The sequence below is a fragment of the Podarcis cretensis genome (assembly GCF_951804945.1).
Source record: "Podarcis cretensis genome assembly, chromosome: 12".
In the NCBI taxonomy this organism is placed as follows: domain Eukaryota; kingdom Metazoa; phylum Chordata; class Lepidosauria; order Squamata; family Lacertidae; genus Podarcis; species Podarcis cretensis.
Genome location: NC_137181.1, coordinates 35,526,272 through 35,550,350, shown reverse-complemented (window position 1 = coordinate 35,550,350; position 24,079 = coordinate 35,526,272). Strand labels below are relative to the sequence as shown.

Genomic DNA, 24,079 nt, shown 5'->3' with positions numbered 1-24,079 from the left:
ATATTGATGGGGATAACATACAGTAAAGCTTAGAGTGGGAATATTTTTCCATCCAGTTAATTTGATGAGTATCTTGCTACACATACCTCACATGTATGCGTAAGGCAAAATGCATGGGAATAGAATGCTATAATGCCAGACTCCATGCGTTGGTATGGAATGTGAGAAAAGGCTTTATGTGCATGCAATTGCAGAGATAATCAGGTTTTCCCAACCATAGGTATAGATCCTGTGCTTACATTGTTGTGTGTGCATAGGGTCTAGTCTTACCTTTGAGCCAGTACACAGAGGATGGGGCCAACAAGCATGATTTCACTTCCCCATCATTGTAAATATGAAAAGAGGGTGTATAACTTGTGATTTATTGCGGTTCGCTGGCACTCTCTTTTCTTGACTGGTTTTTGGCTTGTTGAACCCCAGATCATACAGATAAATACTATGAGGATAATATGCTGATAGTTGAGGGGTTGTCTCTAACTTGTTGGGGTGAACATGAGAATTAGTTTGTATATTCCAGACTTCTGTTTCCATTTGCAGTAACATGAGTAGGCATAGAATAGATGCACATACACCACTAAATACAAAAAATAAGTAAAATCAAAATGCTATGTTGGTTCCCATGGTAGTATTATGATCACGAAGCAAAACACTCACTTTTATACCTTTTTCCAGTTCTGTGTGTCTGAAGCACACAAGAATTTATTTATTTTCTCTGCTATCATTTTCTCTTGACTTATTTCAGTGGTTGTATTTTAGCCATAAAGAGAAGGGTGGAGTGTGAGAAATAGAAGATTGTGCTGTTATTTTTAGGGATGACTCTCCTGCTCTCCATCCTTTTCCAGGGCTGTTCTTGGCTAACTTTCCCATGGATTTCTAACCTCTTGTTTCGGTTCTCTTATGTAACAGGAAATAGGTTGACGGGAACAAATGCACTGTTAACATATCAGCTGCACACATAATAGCAGCTGATTTAGTTCATGCTGTCTTCATTTTGCTAAGCAGACACTATATAGCACAAAAAGAAGGAAAAAGAACTTCGGGAGCCTTTTCACCCAGGGAGAACATTATAATTTTGCTCTGCTCAAAGCTGCAGAGTTGAGAGGAAGCTTGATGTGGAATATGTTCTTCTTTTAAAATTAGAAGTCTGGAGTGTCATGTCCTGGGATTGTGGATTTAAGTATCTCTTTGCTTTCCCTCCAACTCTCAAGGCAGGAGTTATGTGCAAGCTTCATGAACGAGAGGATATTGGACGCCTTGAACTCGTCCAGAAACTGGCAAGAGAAAACCTTCTACAGACAGATAAAAAAGAGCAAGAGAAGACAGATCAGGTAGGACATTTTTTCAGTTTTTGGTTTTTCAGAAGAGTAAGCTCACTGTTTACAGTTCTGCAAAGTGAGTCATGACTAGTTCCCAATGGAATCAATGGAACTTAATTTGAGTGCAAGTCTATGCATGTCAAGTCAGAAATAAGTTCCCTTTAGGAAAAGTTTCCACTCTCCTGAGGAGATATTTGTGGAAACCAACAGTTCTGATGAAATGTTGTTGTTCAAATAACATTCTTTCAGTAGAATCTGAGATATTAAGAAACGCATTAAATGCATTCAAATTGATCCGTTTTTACTTTATAAATATTTTAAATGATTATATTGCTTTTTCATTCGACCCGGTTTACGTAGAAATTTAACACGGTGACCAAACATAAACCAAGACTGTAAGCGATAGAATCTGGCCAAAAATAAATAAATCAAGCAGTCAAATTAAATTAGCCTTTGAATCAGCTGCCAAGAGTCATCCAGTGGGATTTACAGCCCTTCCGCAATACTATGTGGGGAGAATGGGCTTGATCTCCCTGGGAGGAGGTAAGTCTAGGGCTTCAGGGGCAACTGTGGAAAAGGCCTTGTGCCTAGTAAATTTTATTTCCTATAGCACAGGTATATGTAGGATGGCCTGGTTGTGGTATCACAGTTGGCTTTGTACAGGGAGAGGCAATCTGGCAGGTATGTTGATGGCCAGCCATGAAGGGCCTTTCAAATATGCACCAACACCTTGAATTGGGCGCAGAAGCTGACAAGGCAGCCTGTGCAATTGCGGCAAAACCAGGTTAATGCAAATATTGCCTCTCAAGATTTATTATGGGAACAAGCCATTGTATTCTGAACCAGCTGCAGCTTCTGCGTTGTCCTGAAGGGCAGTTTTGTACTTACTTTCTTCTTCTTTTTAAAAATGAACATGGTTTAGAGGCTACTTGGGGAATTTTTTTGTTTGGTTGGTTATTCATCTATTTTTAAGCAAGTATATATTTCAATCCATGCAGTCTCACAGCAGTCTGCAACTTTAAAAGACAACCTAATGTGCTCTTGTTTTAAATTTTGCCTGTTACATTACATACAAATTAATATACAGAATTCACTAATTAGAACAGTCCTCAAAGCCATCCCTCCCTTTCCCCGAGACCTAGGTGGAGAAATGAGTAGAAACAAATTCTATCCTAAAGTAGTTATACAGATGGTAGACATTAAATAAAAGCCCCATGTTCTTTATTGGATAACTTGTTTTGTTCTCTCTATGATATTTTGTTTGTAGAGTAGAAAATATTTTTCCTAGCTGCATGCTAGTTTAGAACTGCCCAGAAACAAAAACAAAAAGGTTGTAGCAGTGTGTGTGTGTGTGTGTGTGTGTGTGTGTGTGAAGATCACCAATATTTTCATTAAACACAAACTGATCTTGTAGAATCCTTGTGGCAAGCTAGCAAAATAATATGCCAAAATGGGGTGGGCTTTTTGTTTTTGTTTTCCCCAAACAAACAAAGGAAATCAAACCTTATTTGAGAGCACCACTGAAATTTGTTCAACAGTACCGTAAATTGCACTTGAAAATTATCAGAGAAGAGAGAAAATTTCAGATAAATTCTGATGGTTGGGGTTGCATGGTTTTAGCACACTTTCAGGGTGTGTGAGGGGCATTTGTGTGTCTTCTTTCCTTCATCTAAATTAGGGTGATCCAATGCACAGCCTGAGGGCCAAAGCTTTTTTGGTGGCCCTTGGTAACATTTGATGTCCACCCCCCTGGGCTTTGGGAAGGGAGGCATGAGGGCTCTAAGAGGGTTCTTAGAATTCTCCCTTCTCATTCCCAAAGTCTAGTTAATGCTTTCCCAGCTTTGAGAAGGATGTGGGAGGGCTCTGGATCCCTGCCAGAGCCCTTGCACCTGCTTTCCAAAACCAGGCACCTTGCCTAGCTGCCTTTAGGAAGGGAGCATGAGGGCTAGCCAGGGGGTGTCAAGTTTAGGCCTCCCCACCCCCTTGCGATAATGCAGAGTGTGGCTCACAGGTTCCATGTCTTGCTGCCTGCTTGGTATAAAACGTTGGGCTGCCCTGCATTCTGGGTGTCTGCACATTCTGAAAACCCCACAATGTCCTCAGCTGGACCTTCCTGTAAGCATGGTGTCTGTCTATTGTAAACCACCCTGTGATGTGGTGAAGGTTCAGAAAACAAGGGCAAGGCCATTGTTTCTCGTTATTAGGAGATTGACTCTTGCAACATTCCCCCTTTCCTATAGTCTTGTCTTTCCTATGGCAATAATAGATTACATCTTGATAATGACAGCTATATTCCAGTCATTAAGACCTTTGATCTCTGTTGCTTTGTACACAACCTACAGACTTAAAAAAAACCTTGATGCACTGATGTCTCCATATAATGATTTTATCGTTCCTGTTCATGTAGTGAATATGTTATCTAAATGCACCCCCAGGTGGTAATGGTTAGCATGCTGGAAAGAACTACTGCAGGCTATAGCTTGTTATGGCATGGTAAATATTAGCTACTAATGCATAAGGGGGACCTTAAAACAACATATTAAGCAGGCAAGACCAGTGGAAACACATCAAAAAGTTTTGGAAGCAGAAAAATATATATATAAGCGTATGGATGGATGCAATCCAGCAATTTGCATGATTAAGACTGACTAGAATTTGATCTTCCTTGGCACACAATAAAAGAATGTTTGGCAAAATGCAGGGTATTGACTGCAGCCATTTTTTATTAATTAAAACGGAGTTTTACAGCACCTTAAAGACTAAATGGTGCTATTCAATGCTAGTCCTACTCAGAGGAGACCCAGCAAAGTTAATGGGCATAACTGATTTTAATTCATTAATTTCAGTGGATCTGCTCTGAGTAGGACTTTGTTGACTACAACCCTAACAAAAAGCATAAACTTCTGTATACTACAGACTACTTTGCTGAATGCATAAGCGCTGTACTGTGTTACAGATACATGAGGTAGGTACACAGAGAGAGAGAGATAGAGAGAGTGCTTGGGATGGGAGAATGAAACATAGAAAAGTATGGACAGTGTGAAATACCTGGTTTAACAGTGGTAATGCACTAAACAGTTGTTGGTAGAACATATATCCCAACATTGGTTTGCCTATTCAACACATACAACGTGCTAAAAAAAAAAATTGATTCAATCCAGAAGTGGCAGCATTTAATCTCTTGATGTATCCTAATTCAGTGTTTCATGTTGCAGTCTCACTTTGATGTTCCTTTCCTCCAGGATGACAACCCTTAGCTCAGAGTTTACAAAATTACCTGGAACATCGAAATGTTCCATCGCTGTTTCTTAATAACTGTTTCTGACGTCAAATTTGTGAGATACAGTCGTACCTTGGTTCTCGAACACCTTGCGACTCGAACGTTTTGGATCCTGAATGCTGAAAACCTAGAAGTGTTCCGGTTTGTGAATGTTTTTTGGAAGCCGAACGTCCAATGCGGCTTCCTCTGCTTCCGCTGCTTCTGCTTGAGCGCAGGAAGCTCCTGCAGCCAACCAGAAGCCGCACCTTGGTTTTTGAATGTTTTCAGAAGTCGAATGGACTTCCAGAACGGATTCCGTTCGAGAACCAAGGTACGACTGTATTAATATATCTTTAATGCAGTATCATGCATGTAGAAGAAGAAGAATTCAGCTCTGAAAATGTAAATGGATGAATGCATTTTCTTTTTTATATCTTGCAAATTTTGGCATATAGTTAGACCCAAAACTTGCACAAGGGTTACATTCCAGGGGTCCTCATGCAAAAGACAATTCGCGCAAAGTCAGGAAGACCTCTGGAACCCCACCCCAGTGCAACCATCCCTCCCTGTCTAATGCTAGTGCACAGAGCAGGCAAGATTACATGAGCCTCGCAGGGCCTTCCAGAGCCCGGTAAGCAAGGCAAAGGGCTTAAAAATTCTTTCCATGAAAGAGAACCCAGTGGGGAAAAAGGTTTTTGAGCCTTCCACCTTGCTTTCCAAGTTTGAGGAAAGTCGTGCAATGGCTGTGGGTGCTCTTGTGAGAGCTCACACAGCCCCTTCGGATGTTTTTTCCTCAGTCTGCCACCCTCTTTCTAGTTATTTAGGTATGTATGTATGTGCATTTATCAACAAAACCCACAAGACTATGATCCTGTATGTAAATTGCACATAAAGTTTTGGGCCTACTTTTTTAAGGTATTCCAAGAGGTCTATAAGGACGAATGGCATAATATTTGGTTTTATTTGCGTGGTATTTCTCACCATGCATCCTTAATTGCACTTCTCACTATACAGCATCCTTAAAATTGCAGAGCTTCTTGCATTGCCTCCTCTGTGATGAACCAAGCTATTTGTACTATTGCAGAGAGGAAAAAAGGGCACATTGTGACCCAGCAATTATGCAGATTCTGCTCCTGCTCCAATCTAGACAGACAGCCTGTGCTAGAAAAGGTGAATGGCAGCTAGACTCACTTCCCTACAGGACCCTAGTGTTCTTCCCCTTTCATCACTCTCCTTTCTCCTTGTGCTCTAGCTCCCAAGGTCTTGTTAAATGTTTGCATCTTTTAAAAAATAAATAAATGCAAAATGCGATGAAGAATTACAGTGGTACCTCGGGTTAAGTACTTAATTCGTTCCGGAGGTCTGTTCTTAACCTGAAACTGTTCTTAACCTGAGGTACCACTTTAGCTAATGGGGCCTCCTGCTGCTTCTGTGCTGTCAGAGCACGATTTCTGTTCCCATCCTGAAGCAAAGTTCTTAACCCCAGGTACTATTTCTGGGTTTGTGGAGTCTGTAACCTGAAGCATATGTAACCTGAAGCGTATGTAACCCAAGGTACCACTGTACATAATTTGTATATATTGTTCCAGGTGTTCCAGCTAGCATGTGTCTCTTGAGAAACTGTTTAGCCCTTGCACCCAAGGGATTTACTTCTTGGAGTCTGCTTTAATGTGAGAGGTATCTGGCAACAAGTAAGGCCAACAAAGTGGCAGCGAAAATAATATTACAGTGGTGTTATGGAAGCATATTTTAAAGAAATCATCTTTTTTTTTAAAAAAAAAAAGGCATGAAATATATATACCCGTCTAAATTTTCCAGTAAAGTGAAGCATAGCCTGAACTGTGCCTCTGCTTTCATCGGAACCTCTGATTATTAAGAATTATTGGCCTCAGCTGGTTTTTGAATGGCTCTTCCTGAAGAGGAAGTGTGCCTTTTCCTCCCTGTACTTTCCCTTAAGTTCTGTTGTGCATTAAATTGAGTAGAAGCCAGGCTCAGACTGCTGGATGACTGGATTAGAGATGGGTGGGTAGGTCAAAAGAGGTGAAATGTATGCCAGCATTTTTGTACACATAAACTGAGTACGGGGGGGGAAAAGGTCTGGATTTATTTTACTTTATTTCATTCTACTGCATTTCCTCATTTTCCCCCAGAGGTGCAATATGCTTTTTATTGCGTCTCTTCCCATAGTACCAAAAAATATCTGAGTTGGGACTGGGATTGTAGCCTGTCTGAAACCTTGGAGAACTGCTCCCAGTCACTGCAGGCAGTACAGTGGTACCTCGGGTTACATACACTTCAGGTTACAGACTCCGCTAACCCAGAAATAGTGCTTCAGGTTAAGAACTTTGCTTCAGGATGAGAACAGAAATTGTGCTCCGGTGGGGCGGCAGCAGCAGGAGGCCCCATTAGCTAAAGTGGTGCTTCAGGTTAAGAACAGTTTCAGGTTAAGAACGGACCTCCAGAACGAATTAAGTACTTAACCCGAGGTACCACTGTACTGAGCTAGATAGATAGATCAATGATATCACTCAGTATAAAGCCTCATATTGGTTCAGAATACTGGATGTGTTGATGAATGATAGTATTATATAATTATCTCATTGAGATAATTGAATGATGATTAGGCTTAATCCATAAACAGACACAAAATTCATGTGCGGGGGGGGGGGGAGCAGTCAATTTGGATTTTTCAGTACTGAGATTTCTCCTGGTTGTTTTAACTGTATTAATAACAGTTGTTGCAAATGGGTTGAAGTGAATATTAGAACATGTTCAGCTATGCACAATACCTGTGAGACCTTACACTGACACAAATAGATCCACTGGTGAAAAAATAAGAAGTATGTTAGCTCTATTAACTAGGTTTTAATGATGGCTGTCAATGAGAGTACCTTATAAGAGGTATAACTATGAATGGAATCTTCAGATAACTCTGTGATTTCCCTGTCCCAGGTGTCTTTGTGCGTTGAGGGAAGTTAGGGAGGAAATTAATGAGCCGAAGAACTGTACCTAATCTCTGTATGTGTAGACATGGAGAGGAGAAATGGTCATGATTCTATAAGCAGCACCTCCGACCACTAGGTGGTGCTGTTCTATGTTCTTAGGGCTTAGCTGAGTTTCTATTTTTCATCTTGCAGTTCTGTCAGTTTAATTTTAAGACCTCTATGTCTGTTATTCTAAGCAAGTTTTACAACTGGTAATCACCACTTGAAAATGGGAAAAAAATCGTTACTGACAGCAAAGAAACTTGATGGTTATTCAGCTGGACCTGAAATAAATGAGTACCTGGATGAATTTGAGCTTCTTGTCTTAGTGAAAGAGTGGACTGATCAGAACACACACCCCACAGTTTTTCTACAGTGTGATAATAAGGCATTTTATCTGCAACTTACCAGTGCAAACTGTGACTCGTGAAAGCAATTCTGTAATCACTTAAAAGGCATGAGATAGACTTAGGTCTTTCAAAAAGCAGGAAGGAATGGCATGCTAGGGGGAGACAAGTCAGGAAATCTCTGCATATTAATTTAATTTGAGAAAGCAAATTAATAAGAGCTTCCCCTGCTTCTCTGTATGTCCATGTGGTGATTTAAGTGAAGCAGAACCTGCTTGACCAAATATAAAGCTAGCTTTGTAGAGAGGAGGCCACCTCATAAAAGACTATTGTGTGAAAAGCTAGTAACTGGGGAGCTTCATAGCCTGCTAGTTAAAGAAGACACAAATTTAGATAAGTCAGTGGACCATATTGTATGCAGAGTGCAGAATGTGAAAGCAGGTATTATTTTATTAAAGGTGTATGCTTAGAGCAGGCTTTCTCAACCTTGGCTCTCCAGATGTTGGCTCTCCAGATGTTGGACCACAACTCCCATCATCCCAAGCTAGCATGATCAGTGGTCAGGGCTAGTGGGAGTTGTAGTCCAACAACAAGGTTGTAGTCCCAAGGTTGAGAAAGGTTGGCTTAGAGCAACTCTCATGACACCAGCAGCCATCCAGGAACAGCTTTTCACAGCATCTGAAGAAGGTCTAGGAGTCTCCAGCCCAAAGGCATTTGCAGACAATGTGGAGAAAAAAGGTCAATGGAAGCAGAATTTCCCATGCAAGGGGAAGATGTATCAGAGAATCTTTAAGTTTAGTGTATAACTGAAATATCTGCCATGCTGATTGTTGAGAGATAATTTATATAAAGCATTTTGAAATGAAACTCTTATGCAGAAAAAGAGAATCTTATAATGATCAATAATAAGACAGTCCCTTCCTGTAGGCTTACAATCTAAAAGTCACAGCACAAATTTAAGTCACATGCTTTGAATCTTAAAAAAACTCACAGCCATTCTCATTATCCTCCTAAAATAGGTTGGTAAATATCCTAAGATCTTTTAATAAATATAGCTTTCAAGTTTACATAGTCAATGTTCAGTGAACTTTATACAAATAAAAATGTTCTTAAGTATTTTTGTTGCTTATGACATTTAAATTTAATGTTTCACTTACAGCGCTAGGCACAGTGCCATGGGAGTTAAGTTTGGGCTGGATCCTTGAAGTCCAAATGCCACAGGAAGGTCTACTTAGAGCGTAATCAATGGCTGATCCATCAAGAGAATCTTACAGATGTTCTTGATGCTACAGATCCTAAGATGACAGACAGACAGTCACACGCGCGCGCGCACACACACACACACTGCCCGGGCACGTACATGCACACTCACTGCACTGCATCCTATTTTCCTCACATTCGGTATTCCCTCATGTGTAATTCCTGCCAGCAAGGAACATATGCAGCACCACTGCAATTTAATTTATATTTGATTTGGCTGATGAAAAGCTTGCAGAGTCCCTGAAATACCCTTGAGCAATTGCAGAATAAGTGACAATGCAATCTTCAAAATCAGCAAAATGTATTTATGTGAGATGCAGGTACCTGAGCAGTAGTAATGCTCTTGCTTGCTCTCTAGTTTGGTCATTTGCAAGCAGTGCTTGCAATGGTCTTCCAGCTTGATCTTCTTCCTGTCCCTCCCGCCTCACCCTCTGATTTCAAGCCCAAAGACAAATGTACTCTTTCATTGACTTACAAATTGATTGGAGAAGACTTCACTGAGAAGCTTCTTGCCACTGTGCAGAAGGGAAAGGGGAAAGGAACTATTAGACTCTGTACACTTGCTATCATCAGATGGTTTGAGATTTGCTCCTTGTCTGTTCACCACTATATAGAAATCAGCTGACGAAGGAAGTGACGTTTCTTTCTGCTTTTCTCTCCTTCTACCATGTGAAGCCAACTATGCAACATGTCTGGGCTTGAGCACTTTTGTTAATTGCTCCAGTTCATAACTTATTTCATATGGAGGAGCAGCTTAGTATGGAAATGGTACATAAGAATTGTAAGCTATTTTTTAATGAATCAGAGTGGGCACATCATTTTTCTTCTGGTTGAAGATTGCTCAAGTAGGGTTTTCTTTATGTGTGTGTGTATATATATATGTGTGTGTGTGTGTGTGTGTGTGTGTGTAGGATTGGAAATCATGTCTGCAGTCCTATATCCACTTTCCTGGACTAATGAGTCAACATGTATAATATTGTGCTATAGAAGTCATAATTCCTGGATTCATTTATATCTTTTTCTTGGTGATTTAAAACTATTTAGGTGCAGTGCTAAGGACATACCCAGTCGGCACCTTGCTATTAATATGTGCCTCCTCACAGAAGGAGACTTGCCGCCAGCTCTTCCACTCACTGCCCAAGACCTCTTCACACATTACTGTTAGAGACGGTGACCACACTAGGGCATTGTGATCCCACATTGTGCTCATGCTGCAGAATTCTGACAGCAACCCAGGCTTCCTGTCGCCTGCATATGTGTGGCAATATAGTCACGAATGCACTTGTCACACATGAACGTATAGATGTGGGATACATGCAGTTTGATGCATGTGAGTGAATCTGACACAGACCCCTTACAGTGGGCTTTTGTTTTCTTCTGTTTTCAGTCCTTACTTGTCAGCCATCCTCTCATCATGTTTGCAAAATAGGGGTGGGCTTTTTAAAAAAGCTCTGTCCATACAGTGCATATAGGTTGATCTCTGTGTGTGGGTGGGTGGGTGGGTGGTGGTGGTGGCCATTATAGCCTCTCTGGTTTGCAAATTTTCCCATGTGCCCTTAAGGTCAAATACCGTATTTTTCGCTCTATAAAACACACCAGACCACAAGACGCACCTAGTTTTTGGAGGAGGAAAACAAGAAAAAAAATATTCTGAATCTCAGAAGCCAGAACAGCAAGAGGGATCGCTACGCAGTGAAAGCAGCAATCCCTCTTGCTGTTCTGGCTTCGGGGATAACTGCGCAGCCAGCGTTCACTCCATAAGACGCACACACATTTCCCCTTACTTTTTAGGAGGGAAAAGGTGAGTCTTATAGAGCAAAAAATACGGCAGCTCTCAAAAACCCCTTCTGCTACTTGCATGGTATTATATTGTTTAAGAGTAAAGCCTTATTTTGTTCCTTTTGGAGAATAATCAGTGTAGTTGTTAACACTATAGCGTGGGGAGTCTAACATGTCATCCAGAGTGGCTGGGACAGCCCAGCCAGACAGGCACGGTACAGAAAATAAATTGTTGTTGTTGTGATGCTGATGCTGCTGATGTACTAAGACTCCTATAGAGCTGTTGCCACTTGGTGGCCCACCCGTGGTTCTGAGGAAAACGCCTTGGCTTTTTGGTACTTTAAGACTGCCATCCTGTACACACCCACCTGTCAATCACATGGGGTCATTATGATATTAACATTTGACCAGTGAAGTCAATCCTGATAAAGATCTGGCCCCTTGGAGCCAAAAAAGGTTTTCTACTCTTAACCTAGATTTTAATGACTCTATTCTTCTTTTGAAAAACAAAACTCTGTTCTGTGGCCCCATATATACCAATGGCACATTAGAATGGTGACTTGGGTGTGAACTTCATCTACTGCTATGGAGCCTCTTTGGAATCATCCACTTGTTTGACGCTAGCTCTTGAATTAATCATCAAAGTGCTATATAGAAATAAGTATGAGTCTTGTGCAGAAATGTTAAACAAGGAGCCTATTAAAATACTGCCTTCTTTTGTTCTACTGTTCTGTAAAGCAACCAATGCATTTCTGGTGTAAATTCAACATAATTACACATAAACAGCACTGTGCTGCTAATAATGTAAAAATAATAAAATAAATCCTGCTGTAACCTTCATTCACTTTTTTTTAATTTTTAAGCCCACCACATTACTGCATAATTTATTGGATGAAACTCTTCTTGAATTTTATACACCAGCACGTGGAACAGATTTGTATAGACAGGTGGAGTGTTTTCCACACCTGGGAATAAACCTTAATTAAGATATAAAACATGGTTCATTATGGGAATTTATCTCCTTTGGTGGCTTAACTCATTTCCTGTGTGACACAGGAGAGAACACAGGCATGTCAATACGGGAATCTACTCTGAAAACGTGAGCCCAGTTGAAATAAATGGGGCTGGTGCCAGTCCAGCATTTTGAGAATTGGATCAAGTCAGAGCCAGGAAAGAGTGCATGTGTCACTTCTGCTTTTATGACAGTTTAATGGTTCCAATCCTTTTACAGCCTCTCGCTTCCAATTTACCATGTGCATGTTAAGTGCTTGCCACTGCAAGCTCCCCTCTTCTTTCCACAGACAATATGCCTAATGTACATCAGCTGCACTGTATTGTTGCGGAGAGGAACCGAATGCTAAATGAGCAAGGGCTTTTACAGAAATGAAAGCAGGGGCTAAACTGCTTCATCGTGGGAAAATGGTGCCAATGTCACACAGTCTCATAGCTGCCTGCATGCATATTTTACAGAACACTGCATTCTGTTTCCCCCCCTAGGTATATTTAAAATTTTAGGATTTAATTTGTTCGCCCCTGCTTCAATAAGTTTCCTTCAGTTGCATGCTGCTGCATTTTAGTAAATATATTACACTGGGATGGGGTGAGTTGTAAAACCAAATGTGTGTATATATATTTTTCTTCTAAACACAAGCATTTAAACTCCTTAGTGTTAAGTTGTGGGTGAACATATCAGACGACACAGCGATTCTTCAAACAGCTCTGGTTTATTCACAGGCCAGAACAGAACAGAACTGAAGGGTTCAGCCAGCCTGCTTATATAGTGCTCCACTACAACGCAACTGTAACACTTTCTGTAACTATCCAATCACTGAACGTCACTTTCAATCCCTTATTTGCATATGTGGACCTGAGTGAAAACTATCTACAGTATCCCCCTGCTAGCCCAGGGTGAGAACTTCAGTACATAACACTTAGGGTGTGCAGTTTATTTTTTAAAAGATTATCGTGTTTGAACTAAGGATTTGGAGCTTGAGCTAAGTTCTAAACAAGCAAAGGCAAATACAGTGGTACCTTGGTTCTCAAACTTAATCTGTTCCGGAAGTCCGTTAGAAAACCAAGGCGCAGCTTCCAATTGGCTGCAGGAGCTTCCTGCACTCAAGCGGAAGCCCGTTGGAAATTCGGCTTCCAAAAAGCATTCAAAAACTGGAACACTTACTTCCAGGTTTTCGGCGTCCGGGAGCCGATTTGTTTATCAACTAAACCATTCGAGAACCAAGGTACCACTGTAATCTAAAATACTGTTTCCCTGGAAAATTATTCTGATTCACTTGCTTATTACCTATGCCTCTCCTGCTATTTCTGGAAGATGTGAAGCAGGATGTGTGTGGATTTTGCAACGGATGTGATCTCTTAACACACCACGGAAGGTTTTTGGTGAGATCCATTAGTACTGCTTCATATGTCATAAAAGAGCAGTGTAAGCAGTGTGTACTTTCCCCCCTACTTTTATCATAATTTCAAACCAACTCGAAGGCTTTGTGCATGGGAGTGGGCAATACATGTATTTGTGTTTAAGTATTTGGAGATTGAGGAGCTGTGCCACTATCTGATGCTTCCGGTTGCTGCTGTTGTCATCACTTTTGCTCATTTCAGCCACATTTGGCATTTTGACATAGGCTTATGTAGATGTAAACATGCCTGAAGGTTGGGGAGTGAGGGATGACAGCTTTTTTTTATGCTTTGACACACTGTATTTTAAAACCCCATGCATAGCTGACTCTTTTCACTCTTGGACCACGGATATTTGGTCAACCCAGAAATGGGAACTCCCTTCTGACCTACACTGGAAATAAGATTACAGTGGTACCTTGGGTTACAGACGCTTCAGGTTACAGACGCTTCAGGTTACAGACTCCGCTAACCCAGAAATAGTACCTCTGGTTAAGAACTTTGCCTTCAGGATGAGAACAGAAATCGCATTGCGGAGGTGCAGTGGCAGCAGGAGGCCCCATTAGCTAAAGTGGTACCTCAGGTTAAGAACAGTTTCAGGTTAAGAACGGACCTCCAGAACGAATTAAGTTCTTAACCCGAGGTACCACTGTACTTCAATATTTTAATTTTACGTATTTCCTGGTCTGCCATGATGGCTATCTGCAAGCTGTTCTAAAAAGTTTTTTTCCTGAGATGCACAAAATAATGGGGAAAAGTTTTCTTTCACTGATATATTTTGAAGAATTAAAAGAACCTTGGGTATGTGTGTGTGGAAATGGATGGTTACTAGTATGTGCTTTGCATTGTTCAACACAAGAGAATTCTTGGAGATTGCAGGACAAAACAAAACATGCCGGTGTTTACTTAAGATGCTTTGCATTTCATGGCAGCTACCATGTGACTTAGTTGTTACCATGGTAGCTATGCATTTTTCATTCCCTAACTTCCATAAATGCTCAGATTGCCCTTGTTGGGATAACTTATTCCCTTCTTGAAGTTGTATACCACTGCGCAGAATAATGATAATGAAAGCAATGTCTGGAGAGAGAGAGAGAGAGAAATGTGCTCTGTTTTAAACTGATAGAACTATGGATGATATATAAAGCAATTTCAGTTATTTTAATCAGAACAATTATTCTAGTTTTAAGCTCCCCTCCTCTTTTTAATGAAATAAAACAACGAACAAATTATTATTAGAGGCAACAATAGTAAAGGTACAATAGCAGTGTACCATTACTATATTATTAGTGGTCCAGCCCCCAATAAATGGCATATCAAGAATGTGTTATGCACAAGCCCCACTGACATGGGTGGATTTTTAATTGGCGTTTGTATCTAGTTTGATAGGAAGGATAGCAAAGCTTCTGGAACGAAAAGAGCAGGCAAAGTGTGAGTATTCTGTGTAAAGATTTCTTTAGCATCACTATACTGATGAAATATATCTTAGATTACTGCACAATGAAGTTTTTTATTCTATCTTTTTTTAGCTTTTGTTACACAGGAAATGCCAAATCCTTGTAACTAGAGAGAAACCAATAAAATACTATCCCGGAACTGACGTTAAAAAAATACTGCGCTACATAATTTCTCTCACAGAGGAATGGCAGAAATGCCAGATAGTAACGGGTGGTGTGTGTGTGTTTTAAGGAATAACGCAATGCATTTTTATTTTTGCTCTGTGTTTGCAGTGCTTTGAGATAAGGAGCAATCCTGTCTGTTTCATAGAGCTACTGCGGTGGTCTAAAATAAGCAGTGTGCCTCAAAATGGCAGGAGCACTTGATAAATCCTGGATAAGATGTTCCTTTCCCCCCACTGTGTGAATGTTTCTGTGTGATGTATAATATTGTTAATTTTCAAGCAATGAAATATTCTTCACTCAGCCTCAAAAGGAGAAAAAGCACCTTTTTATCTCCCTTGGTGCCTTCAAATACAAAAGAGATTGAGCCCTCATTGATATGCCAAATCACACAGGGACATGATTGAGCATTTTTTTATAAAAAAAAACCGATTAAGAAATGATGAAATGCTCCTACAAGGAGAGTAGGGCAGGGTGTTAATTCCTTTCTGGCTTCCTGCTTAGGATATACCCGGTGATAGTACAAACAGAGCTTCAGCTGCAGCAGCTTAAAGGAGTAGCCCTTGGGATGTAGGTAGAAGGGTCCAGCTGTACGCCGCTGACTTCTCGAATCCCAATCCCTTGCTGAAAACCGACATGTGTAATTGTAGCAGATCAAGGTCCATAAGGGGAAGTGGTCTTTAACAGGCACAGTGGTTTTCAGGTGGTCCTTCTGCTCCTATACCTCCTAATAAGTCATAAGGTAAAGGTAAAGGGACCCCTGACCATTAGGTCCAGTCGTGGCCGACTCTGGGGTTGCGACGCTCATCTCGTTTTATTGGCTGAGGAAGCCGGCATACAGCTTCCGGGTCATGTGGCCAGCATGACTAAGCCGCTTCTGGCGAACCAGAGCAGCGCACGGAAACGCCGTTTACCTTCCCACCGGAGCGGTAACTATTTATCTACTTGCACTTTGAAGTGCTTTCAAACTGCTAGGGTGGCAGGAGCAGGGACCGAGCAATGGACGCTCACCCCGTCATGGGGATTCGAACCGCCGACCTTCTGATCGGCAAGTCCTAGGCTCTGTGGTTTAACCACAGTGCCACCCACGTCCCTCAATAGGTCATAGGAATGCCTTTATAATGAGTGGGTCCATCTAGCTCAATTTTGTCTGTGCTGCTTAGCAGCGACTCTCTGAGGTTTCAGGCAGGGGACACCCCCAGTTTTAGCTGGAGAATCTGAGGATTGAACATGGAAGTCTTCTGTATGCAGAGCAGATCCTCTGTCATTGAGCCATGACCCTAAACCTGCCTTTCCTCACCAACATCTCTCAAAAGGTACCTTACACTGGCCCGTTTGCACTGGGTTGGGATATTGCCTTGGCTGTAGATAGAAAAGCAGTACCATGGATCCTGCTGCCGTAATGTGACCTTCCTGCCTGTGGCTAATACTCTGTGGCTAAGACAGAGTGAGTGATTTTCATCCATACTGTCTCAGGGAAGGAAAGAGTTATACCCTCCTGCCTATACACCATGTTCCTAATCCATCCTTCCCCTCCCTGTGCCAAGTTAACACGGTAAAACAATAAAATAAAGAAATTCACAGAACTTTTCAGTGATATGCTACAGTTTGGCACTTAAGAATATTAGAGAAACAGAGCACCATTTTCCTGCGTCTAGGAGTCAAGATATTATTTCTGCTCCAGTCAGAGTACAAGGTTTGAAAGTCTCTACAGTGGTGCCCCGCAAGACGAATGCCTCGCAAGATGGAAAACTCGCTAGACGAAAGAGTTTTCCGTTTTGGAGGTGCTTCGCAAAACGAATTTCCTATGGGCTTGCTTCGCAAGACGAAAATGTCTTGCGAGTTCCTGCGGGGTTTTTTCCCTCCCCCCCCTTTTTCTAAGCCGCTAAGCCGCTTATCCGCTAAGCCGATAAGCCGCTAAAAGCCACTAAACCGCTAATAGCGCTAATCCGCTAAGCCGTCAATGGGCTTGCTTCGCAAGACGAAAAAACCGCTAGACGAAGAGAATCGCGGAACGGATTCTTTTCGTCTTGCGAGGCACCACTGTAGTACTTGAGCTTATCCGCTCATACCTGGTACACTCTTGACTGCAGAGAAAATAAATCAAGAAGCCAGAGTAAAAAAAAAAAAGTATGCATCTCTATCCTTTGAAAACCATAATAGTTTTAAAATGCCATGTAAAGATGTCATAGTATTTTTGAAAAGGTTTCCAAACTCCCTAAGGTATTGCTGGATAGTAAGGATGCTTCCTTCAGCTGGGTATTGCTGATGTTTTCATTCTTTATTTACTCAAGAAATAAGCAGGAGGTTCAAAGAGCAGTGCAGGCCTGATTTTTCTCCTTTATTTATTCAATGAATAAAACCGGAGGTTCAAAGAGCAGGGCAGGTCTGTACATATTCCTTGCTTCCTGCTCAGGGATGTACAGTGCAGCATTACAAATAGAGCCTGAGTTGCAGCAGTTTAAGGGATTGGCCCTTGTGATGTAGGTAGAAGGGCTGTTTGAAGGCTCCCCTCACCCCTGGAACCACTGTTAAAATGATGGGGGGCATGCATCTTAGCAGTGGTTGTTGCCACCTCCCAGAGCAAGGCATGGCTCATCGACTTGATAAGCGGTAAGAATGCCCCTTGCTTCAGCAAAGGAACCATTGGGAGTTCACTTGGACTCCCAATGGTTCCTTTGATGCCATGATGTTAGTTGTGGTGTGAGTGGACATGGTTTGGGCCTGCAAACCAGATGCTCCCCACTCCTGATGTATTGCATTTATATACTGCTCATGTATTTTAAGATCTCTTGGCAGTTTTTGAAAAAATAACAGTATGCAACCCAAAGTTTTAAACCAGTTACAGTCATACCTTGGATCCTGAACGCCTTTTGACTTGGACGTTTTGGTTCCCGAACACCGCAAACCCGGAAGTGAGTGTTCCGGTTTGTGAACGTTCTTTGAAACCCGGACGTCCGACACGCCTCCTGCAGTCAATCGGAAGCTGTGCCTTGGTTGCCGAAAGTTTTCGGAAGTCGAATGGACTTTCGGAACTGATTCCGTTTGACAACCAAGGTACAACTGTATAAAGAATACAGGACCTCAGAAGAGAAACCAACTGAAAGCCAGCTTTAAAACAGCAACAGAAAATCAGTTGAAAACCACCAAAAAAAGCAAAACCAGGAAATAACCTTGTGCAAGACCATACAAATATGCCAGTGGTATAAGGCATAACAATGCTGATGGTGCTCCCCCCCCCCCTTTTAAAGGATTGTAGGAGTGGTATAGCAGAGGAGTGATTCATCAAAGAATTTAGAATATTCAAATAGTTCATAAAATAATGCAGACTTAAGAAAATCTCTTGCTTATGATGTCACATGACCCACCTTGAGTTCTGATGGTGTTTGCAGTAGCACATTTCACACTACATTTCCTGATGCCATTAACATTCTGCCCCATGAATTGTGGGGAGGGAAACTTATTTTCCCAGCAACAAATTATTAGTTTGAATGCTAGGAAGATGCTATATCCTCACAACAGAAGAACTATACTCAACGGACTGCACTTTTATTGAGATACAGACAAGTAATTGGGAAAGCCCCTTGCTATCCACGCTGTAACTTGCCTCGAAGTTATTAAAGTAATTGCGTGTTTATGTTAGGCGAACTGACTTTGAATTTTTGGAAGTATTTTTATAATCTCTGGGAGATATCGTTGTAGGATCTTTTCATTCGGAAGACAATGTCCTGGGGTTGATCTTGGAATTTGCTGTGAGCAAGCAAGGATACTTATGCAACAGCATTATTTTCATTTTTAGAATATATCTTAAGCCTGGGCCAGCTGCTGATGCACTTGTTTGCTAAGCACTTTATTATGAAAAATGAGTCATCGCCCTGCAGACCGATGAAAAGCAAAGTCCAGGTGGTGGGTAATGCTCAAAGGATTAACACGTACCCCATGTGCCTCAGGTGTCACCATAAGTGCGTGTATGTAGACGTAAGTTAGTTTGAAGTTGATGAGACTTCTATTTAAATCTTTTTGGGTCTTGCTGCTTACATAATGCAGTTCCTAGCCATGTGACATTACATTGTGTAACTGTGGGTCTGGATCCCTGGTGGTTTTTGTGCCTCGTGAAGAGCAGTAGAGGTCTGAGGAGACAGACCAGAGGCTGATCTGATCTCCAGACTGAGAAGAGTGTGGAGCTGAGGCAGGGGAAGTCATACAGGAATTGTGATGGATTGGTGACGGAGCAACCCCTTTACCAGAAGCACAGTCCTGATCCAGTTTCTCTCCCATCCCCAAATACATAGTAAAGGTAAAGGGACCCCTGACCATTAGGTCCAGTCGTGGCCGACTCTGGGATTGCAGTGCTCATCTCGCTTTATTGGCCGAGGGAGCCAGCCTACAGCTTCCGGGTCATGTGGCCAGCATGACTGAGCCACTTCTGGCGAACCAGAGCAGCACACGGAAACGCCATTTACCTTCCCGCCGGAGCGGTTCCTATTTATCTACTTGCACTTAGCTGTTCCTAAATTGCAGGGGCTGGGGGCTATGAGATTCAGCCTTAGCCAGGGATCTCCCTATGCCTGGTGTACTTTGGACCTGACTTTCCTTTGATCAGCCTTTATCAAACATTGATAATTAGGCCACAAGAAGACGTGGAAACGACTCTCCAATAGTCACAGAAAAATACCATATTTTTCGCACCATAGGACGCACCGGACAATAGGACGCACCTTGTTTTAGAGGGGGGAGAAGAAGAAAAAAAAAATCTCCCCCTCTCTGCCCAGCGCCCCTTCAGCAGAGAGGGGGAGAATTTTCCCCTTCTTGTTTTCCCGCTCTAAAACAAGGTGCCGTTCAGGCGGCTATCTTGGAAGCCTGGAGTGCACCGACCCCTCTCTCTCTCTCTAGGCTTCAGGTTCCTTTCGACCTGCTCTTTGGGGCTGGCGGGGGAAGCCCACCACCAGCCCCAAAGAGCAAGTCAGGGAGCAGCGGAAAGGCTCAGCAGAGAGGCTGCTGCCATAGTCGTGCGTCACCTCTCCAGCTGGGAGAGGGTCGCGAGGCTATGGCCCTCACGTGCTCTCCCAGCTGGAGAGGTGGCGCGCGGCTAAAGAGGCTCATGCCATAGCCGCACGTCACCTCTCCAGACGGGAGAGGGTCGCGGGGGGCTTCTTTTGCCCCACGCGCGCTCTCCCGGCTGGAGAGGTGACGCACGGCTAAAGAGGCTCATGCCATAGCCACGCGTCACCTCTCCAGCTGGGAGAGGGTCGTGGGGCTATGGCTTGTTTTGCCCCGCGCGCGCTCTCCCGGCTGGAGAGGTGATGCACAGCTATAGAGGCTCCTGCCATAGCCGCGCATCACCTCTCCAGCCGGGAGAGGGTCGCGGGGGGCTTCTTTTGCCCCCCGCGCGCTCTCCCAGCTGGAGAGGTGACGCGCGGCTGTGGAGGCTCCTGCCATAGCCACGTGTCACCTCTCCAGCCGGGAGAGGGTCGTGGGGCTATGGCATCTTCGCTCCATAGGACGCACACACATTTCCCCTTCATTTTTGAAGGGGAAAAAGTGCGTCCTATAGAGCGAAAAATACGGTAGACACAAAAACTGCTTACTGCCTATCACCTTGAGGGAAAGTGCTCAAGGCACAATTGTTTGTTTATTTTAGAAACATTCCTTAGATGCCCTTCATCGAATGATGGTGTATAAAAGAGAGAAGAAAATGCAATTCACAGAACGTACAAATGCTGTTTAAAATGCAACAACATAAAAATCCTGAAAGAAAAAATGCAGAATCCCCAAAATAATTGGCGATCTTAAAATTGCCTGTGCAAATAGGAAGGTCTTCATCCAGCAACAATAAAGCTTGTAATTCAGTGTCGGGATTGCTTTATTTACAGTTTAGAGTGTTCAGAGCCCTTTGTATGCATTATCTAACTGTATTTTTTACAACGGCCCTGTAAGGTTGAAGTAAGCAAAAAATGTAAATCGGTTTTTGTCTCCGTTTTGCAGATGGGAGGGAAAACAAGCGTGAGAGAAAGTGGTCACCTAGTCATAGGAAGGGCCATGAGTTGGATCTCACGCCCTTAGCCACCCTGCTTTAGTTTTATGACACACGTATGCGTTTACATATAAAACCAATAAACGGATTTAGCTGGAGCAAGTGTGGGAATTTCCGGCCTAGTTAAATTGCTGCTAAAAGGGTCGTTTCGATTCCTCTTACTTTCTCTTTCTTAAGTAAAGCCTCTTTGTATAGTCTTATGTGAAAAGAGGTGAACTTGAGGTGTCTTAAACATTGTTTTACTTTCAGGTAATTGTTGTCCACTGGTTTGGGAAAATAATTTAAAAAATAATCTGAATTCATCCTCCCTGCCTCTTGGATTTTCCTTGCCCACCTTACCTCAGTTACAACCCCAGATTGAATAGGTACACTGCAGCAGTAGGTAGTGGGAGAAACACTGCACTGGATGTATTTTCTTCTTAAATAGTATAGTTTTAGTATACTTGCAAATTAGTATGGAGGGTATCCGCCTCCCCACCCCTTGTTCCATTTGAAAGGATTTTTACTAATTATGTCTTTATAATAAAGTTGCTGCCAAAATGACAGCATCAGCATTATTATTATTATTATTATTTAAAAGAAGTGCTTTGTGCATGCATTATTTCACTTGATCTTGTGTTTAAGAAAATATTGACAGCAGAGCAGTTCTGATTTGTTTCAGATAAAAAGGATTTTCTTGTCTCGGCATATTTTGATAAATGTTGATATTTCATGATGGCTGCATTTTCTAAAGGTAGGATGAGGGCTTTTCACTGTACAGGTGTATGTCTCTGTCACGGAACAGCAATTTCACTTAACCTTAGCATTAAACTTAGCATTTAATGACTTCGGGCAGGATGGGGGAAGGCAGCAACAGAGATGGGGGTGCTTATTGTGCCTCTATGGAGGGTTTTTTCTGTAGTGGAAATGATATTCAGAGTGTAAGCCCCCCCCCCCATGGAATTATGGATAGTTCCTGTCCATGGCAAGAGAAGACGTTCTTCTAGGACCCTGGGAAGTGCCCATTGCCACCTTCTCCTTGTGCATGGATAGGTTTGAGGGGTCCTGGGGAAGGGGAGGAGGGGGAGACGAAGAAGACAACAAAGAAGAAGCTGAAGTAGAAGGAGGAGGAGAAGGAGGAGGAGGTCGAGGTCCTGTTCACAGCAAGTAGGGGTATGGCTCTACTCCCCGAAGCCTTGCTCATGAAAGCATTTAATCAGGAGTGCTTTTGTGAATGTTCCTACTTGTGACAAAACATTTCAGAAGCTGCACTACATGGTTTAGTTTCCTTGGGAGGAAGAGCACTGGAGACTTAGTAGCCTGGTTCAGATATAACTTTCCTAGCCCAGCGACAAACCATATAAATAAGTTGGAATTCTTGTTACTAAATATACCAAGAAAAAAGCAACAAACCATAGCAAGAATATGTAGCAAGAATAAGCAACAAGCCACAGCAGTCCTTTTCATCCCTTTCTACACTAGAGTAGACTTTCTGGTTTGCTAAAGTGCTCAGAGGTGCTCTCTGTGATCAAGCCAGGCGCGCGCTTGCACACACGCACACGCACACAGGTACGTTTCCTTATGAAACAGATGAACTTCTACTTCAGCGCGTTTCAAAATGGCAAATTCTAAATAGCTGCATTTATTTTAGCAAAATTGGGAGGGAGTTTTGTGCCATCTTAATAGCTGCATTTATAACAGCAAAATAGCATAAAAATGGGTGGGCTTTGTGGCATCTTAAAGAATTTAATTTATTGTGACTTTTTAAGGCTAGAGCCTGCTTCATCTGATGTTAATTTATACTATGCTAATGATGGGAGCGCTGTTTGAAGAGATGCTCTATATAAATTGTCTGCATTCTGTACGCACCTGCCCTTCCACAATTGTTGAATTATTTGCATTCACATTTAAAATTTTGTAGGGTCAAAATAAGCAGAAAAGAAATACAGAAAAAAATATAATACCAACTGAGTGAATTTTTTTGTCAACAGCTTTCTCAGATACTTCCCTTTTAGAATTAAGCAAAATGAAGCACCTTAAGATAATGAGTTGTAGCCAACAAAGGTGTTGCATCAGTACAAGGACTTATGTGTGTGCAGCGGGACTTCTCTTCCCGCTCCTCTCCCTGGGTGTCTCCCAAATCTGTTCTGGTAGTTTCCCTGACCCTCCAGCACAGATTTTGTGGGGGGTGCGGTAGAGAGCAGGTGTAGTGGAACTTCTGTTGCACAAGTGGAAGTCATTGCACCAACAGGACAACTTCACTGAGTACAACCCAATTTTGTGTTTTTATGTTGTGAACCACCCTGTGATCTTCGGATGAAGGGCAGTGTTCAAATTAAACAAGTAAGTTGTGAATTGTTCCATTGATTTAAATGTGTTTGACCTAGATTAGTAAATACGATATATCTATTGCATGACTTCCTAGTATGGCCTTAATGGTGACACTGTGGGTTTGGATGTCCAGAATGCCTACCTGGACACTTAAGGGGTTCAGAGAACTCCAGACAAAGGAAGCTTCATGTTCTCTATTACAATACAGATACATATATTGCTTGGGTATGTCCCACATTATGTTGCCTGTATTTCAAGGGTGGAGAATATTTTTCAGCTTGAGGGCTGCGTTCCTTTGTAGAAAACCTTCCAGGGACTGCATGCTGGTGGTGAGCAGGGCCAAAGGCAAAAATGGGTGGAATAGTTGATGTGACTTTTTCCCTGGTGCAGTAAGCTGCATTCTAGCCTACTATTCCTACTCATTCTTCCTAGCTTTCATAAACTCTAATATGTTTGCAGAACAGGCTACAAAGACTTCTTACAGATGACTAATTCATGCATATATATCACCTACGTAATACCTTACTTGCATCCAAATGTGCAAACTGTCCATTGGAAACCATTGCATTTTGAAGATTTGACATAGAACTATATGCAGATGTCCTTAAAGAACCCCCCCCAATTTTTTTTCCAATTGTTACCACAGCGTACAGAGTTGGATGAAAGAGTTTTCAAGTCATTTCCAATGCTATGCCTGAATGACAAACCAGAGAGAGGTTTAATTCCACATGTATGAAGAGAAATGTAAGATCGCTAGCATCT

At 42.2% G+C, this 24,079-nt stretch overlaps 1 protein-coding gene and 1 long non-coding RNA gene across 2 annotated transcripts in view; one reads left to right on the top strand and one right to left on the bottom strand.

Annotated features, from left to right (window-relative positions):
• RAPGEF5 (Rap guanine nucleotide exchange factor 5) overlaps positions 1-24,079 on the top strand; it is a 136,943-nt gene that overhangs the window by 46,938 nt on the left and 65,926 nt on the right. The window contains exon 9 of the mRNA XM_079947974.1: positions 1,209-1,328. Coding sequence (XP_079804100.1) covers positions 1,209-1,328 — 120 coding nt within the window. The remainder of the gene's footprint in view (positions 1-1,208; positions 1,329-24,079) is intronic.
• Positions 1,152-10,310, bottom strand: LOC307199853. Its single transcript, XR_013832238.1, has 3 exons — positions 10,231-10,310; positions 9,064-9,201; positions 1,152-1,289 (listed from the first exon to the last, which is right to left on the bottom strand). It is a non-coding gene; the product is annotated as an uncharacterized lncRNA (long non-coding RNA).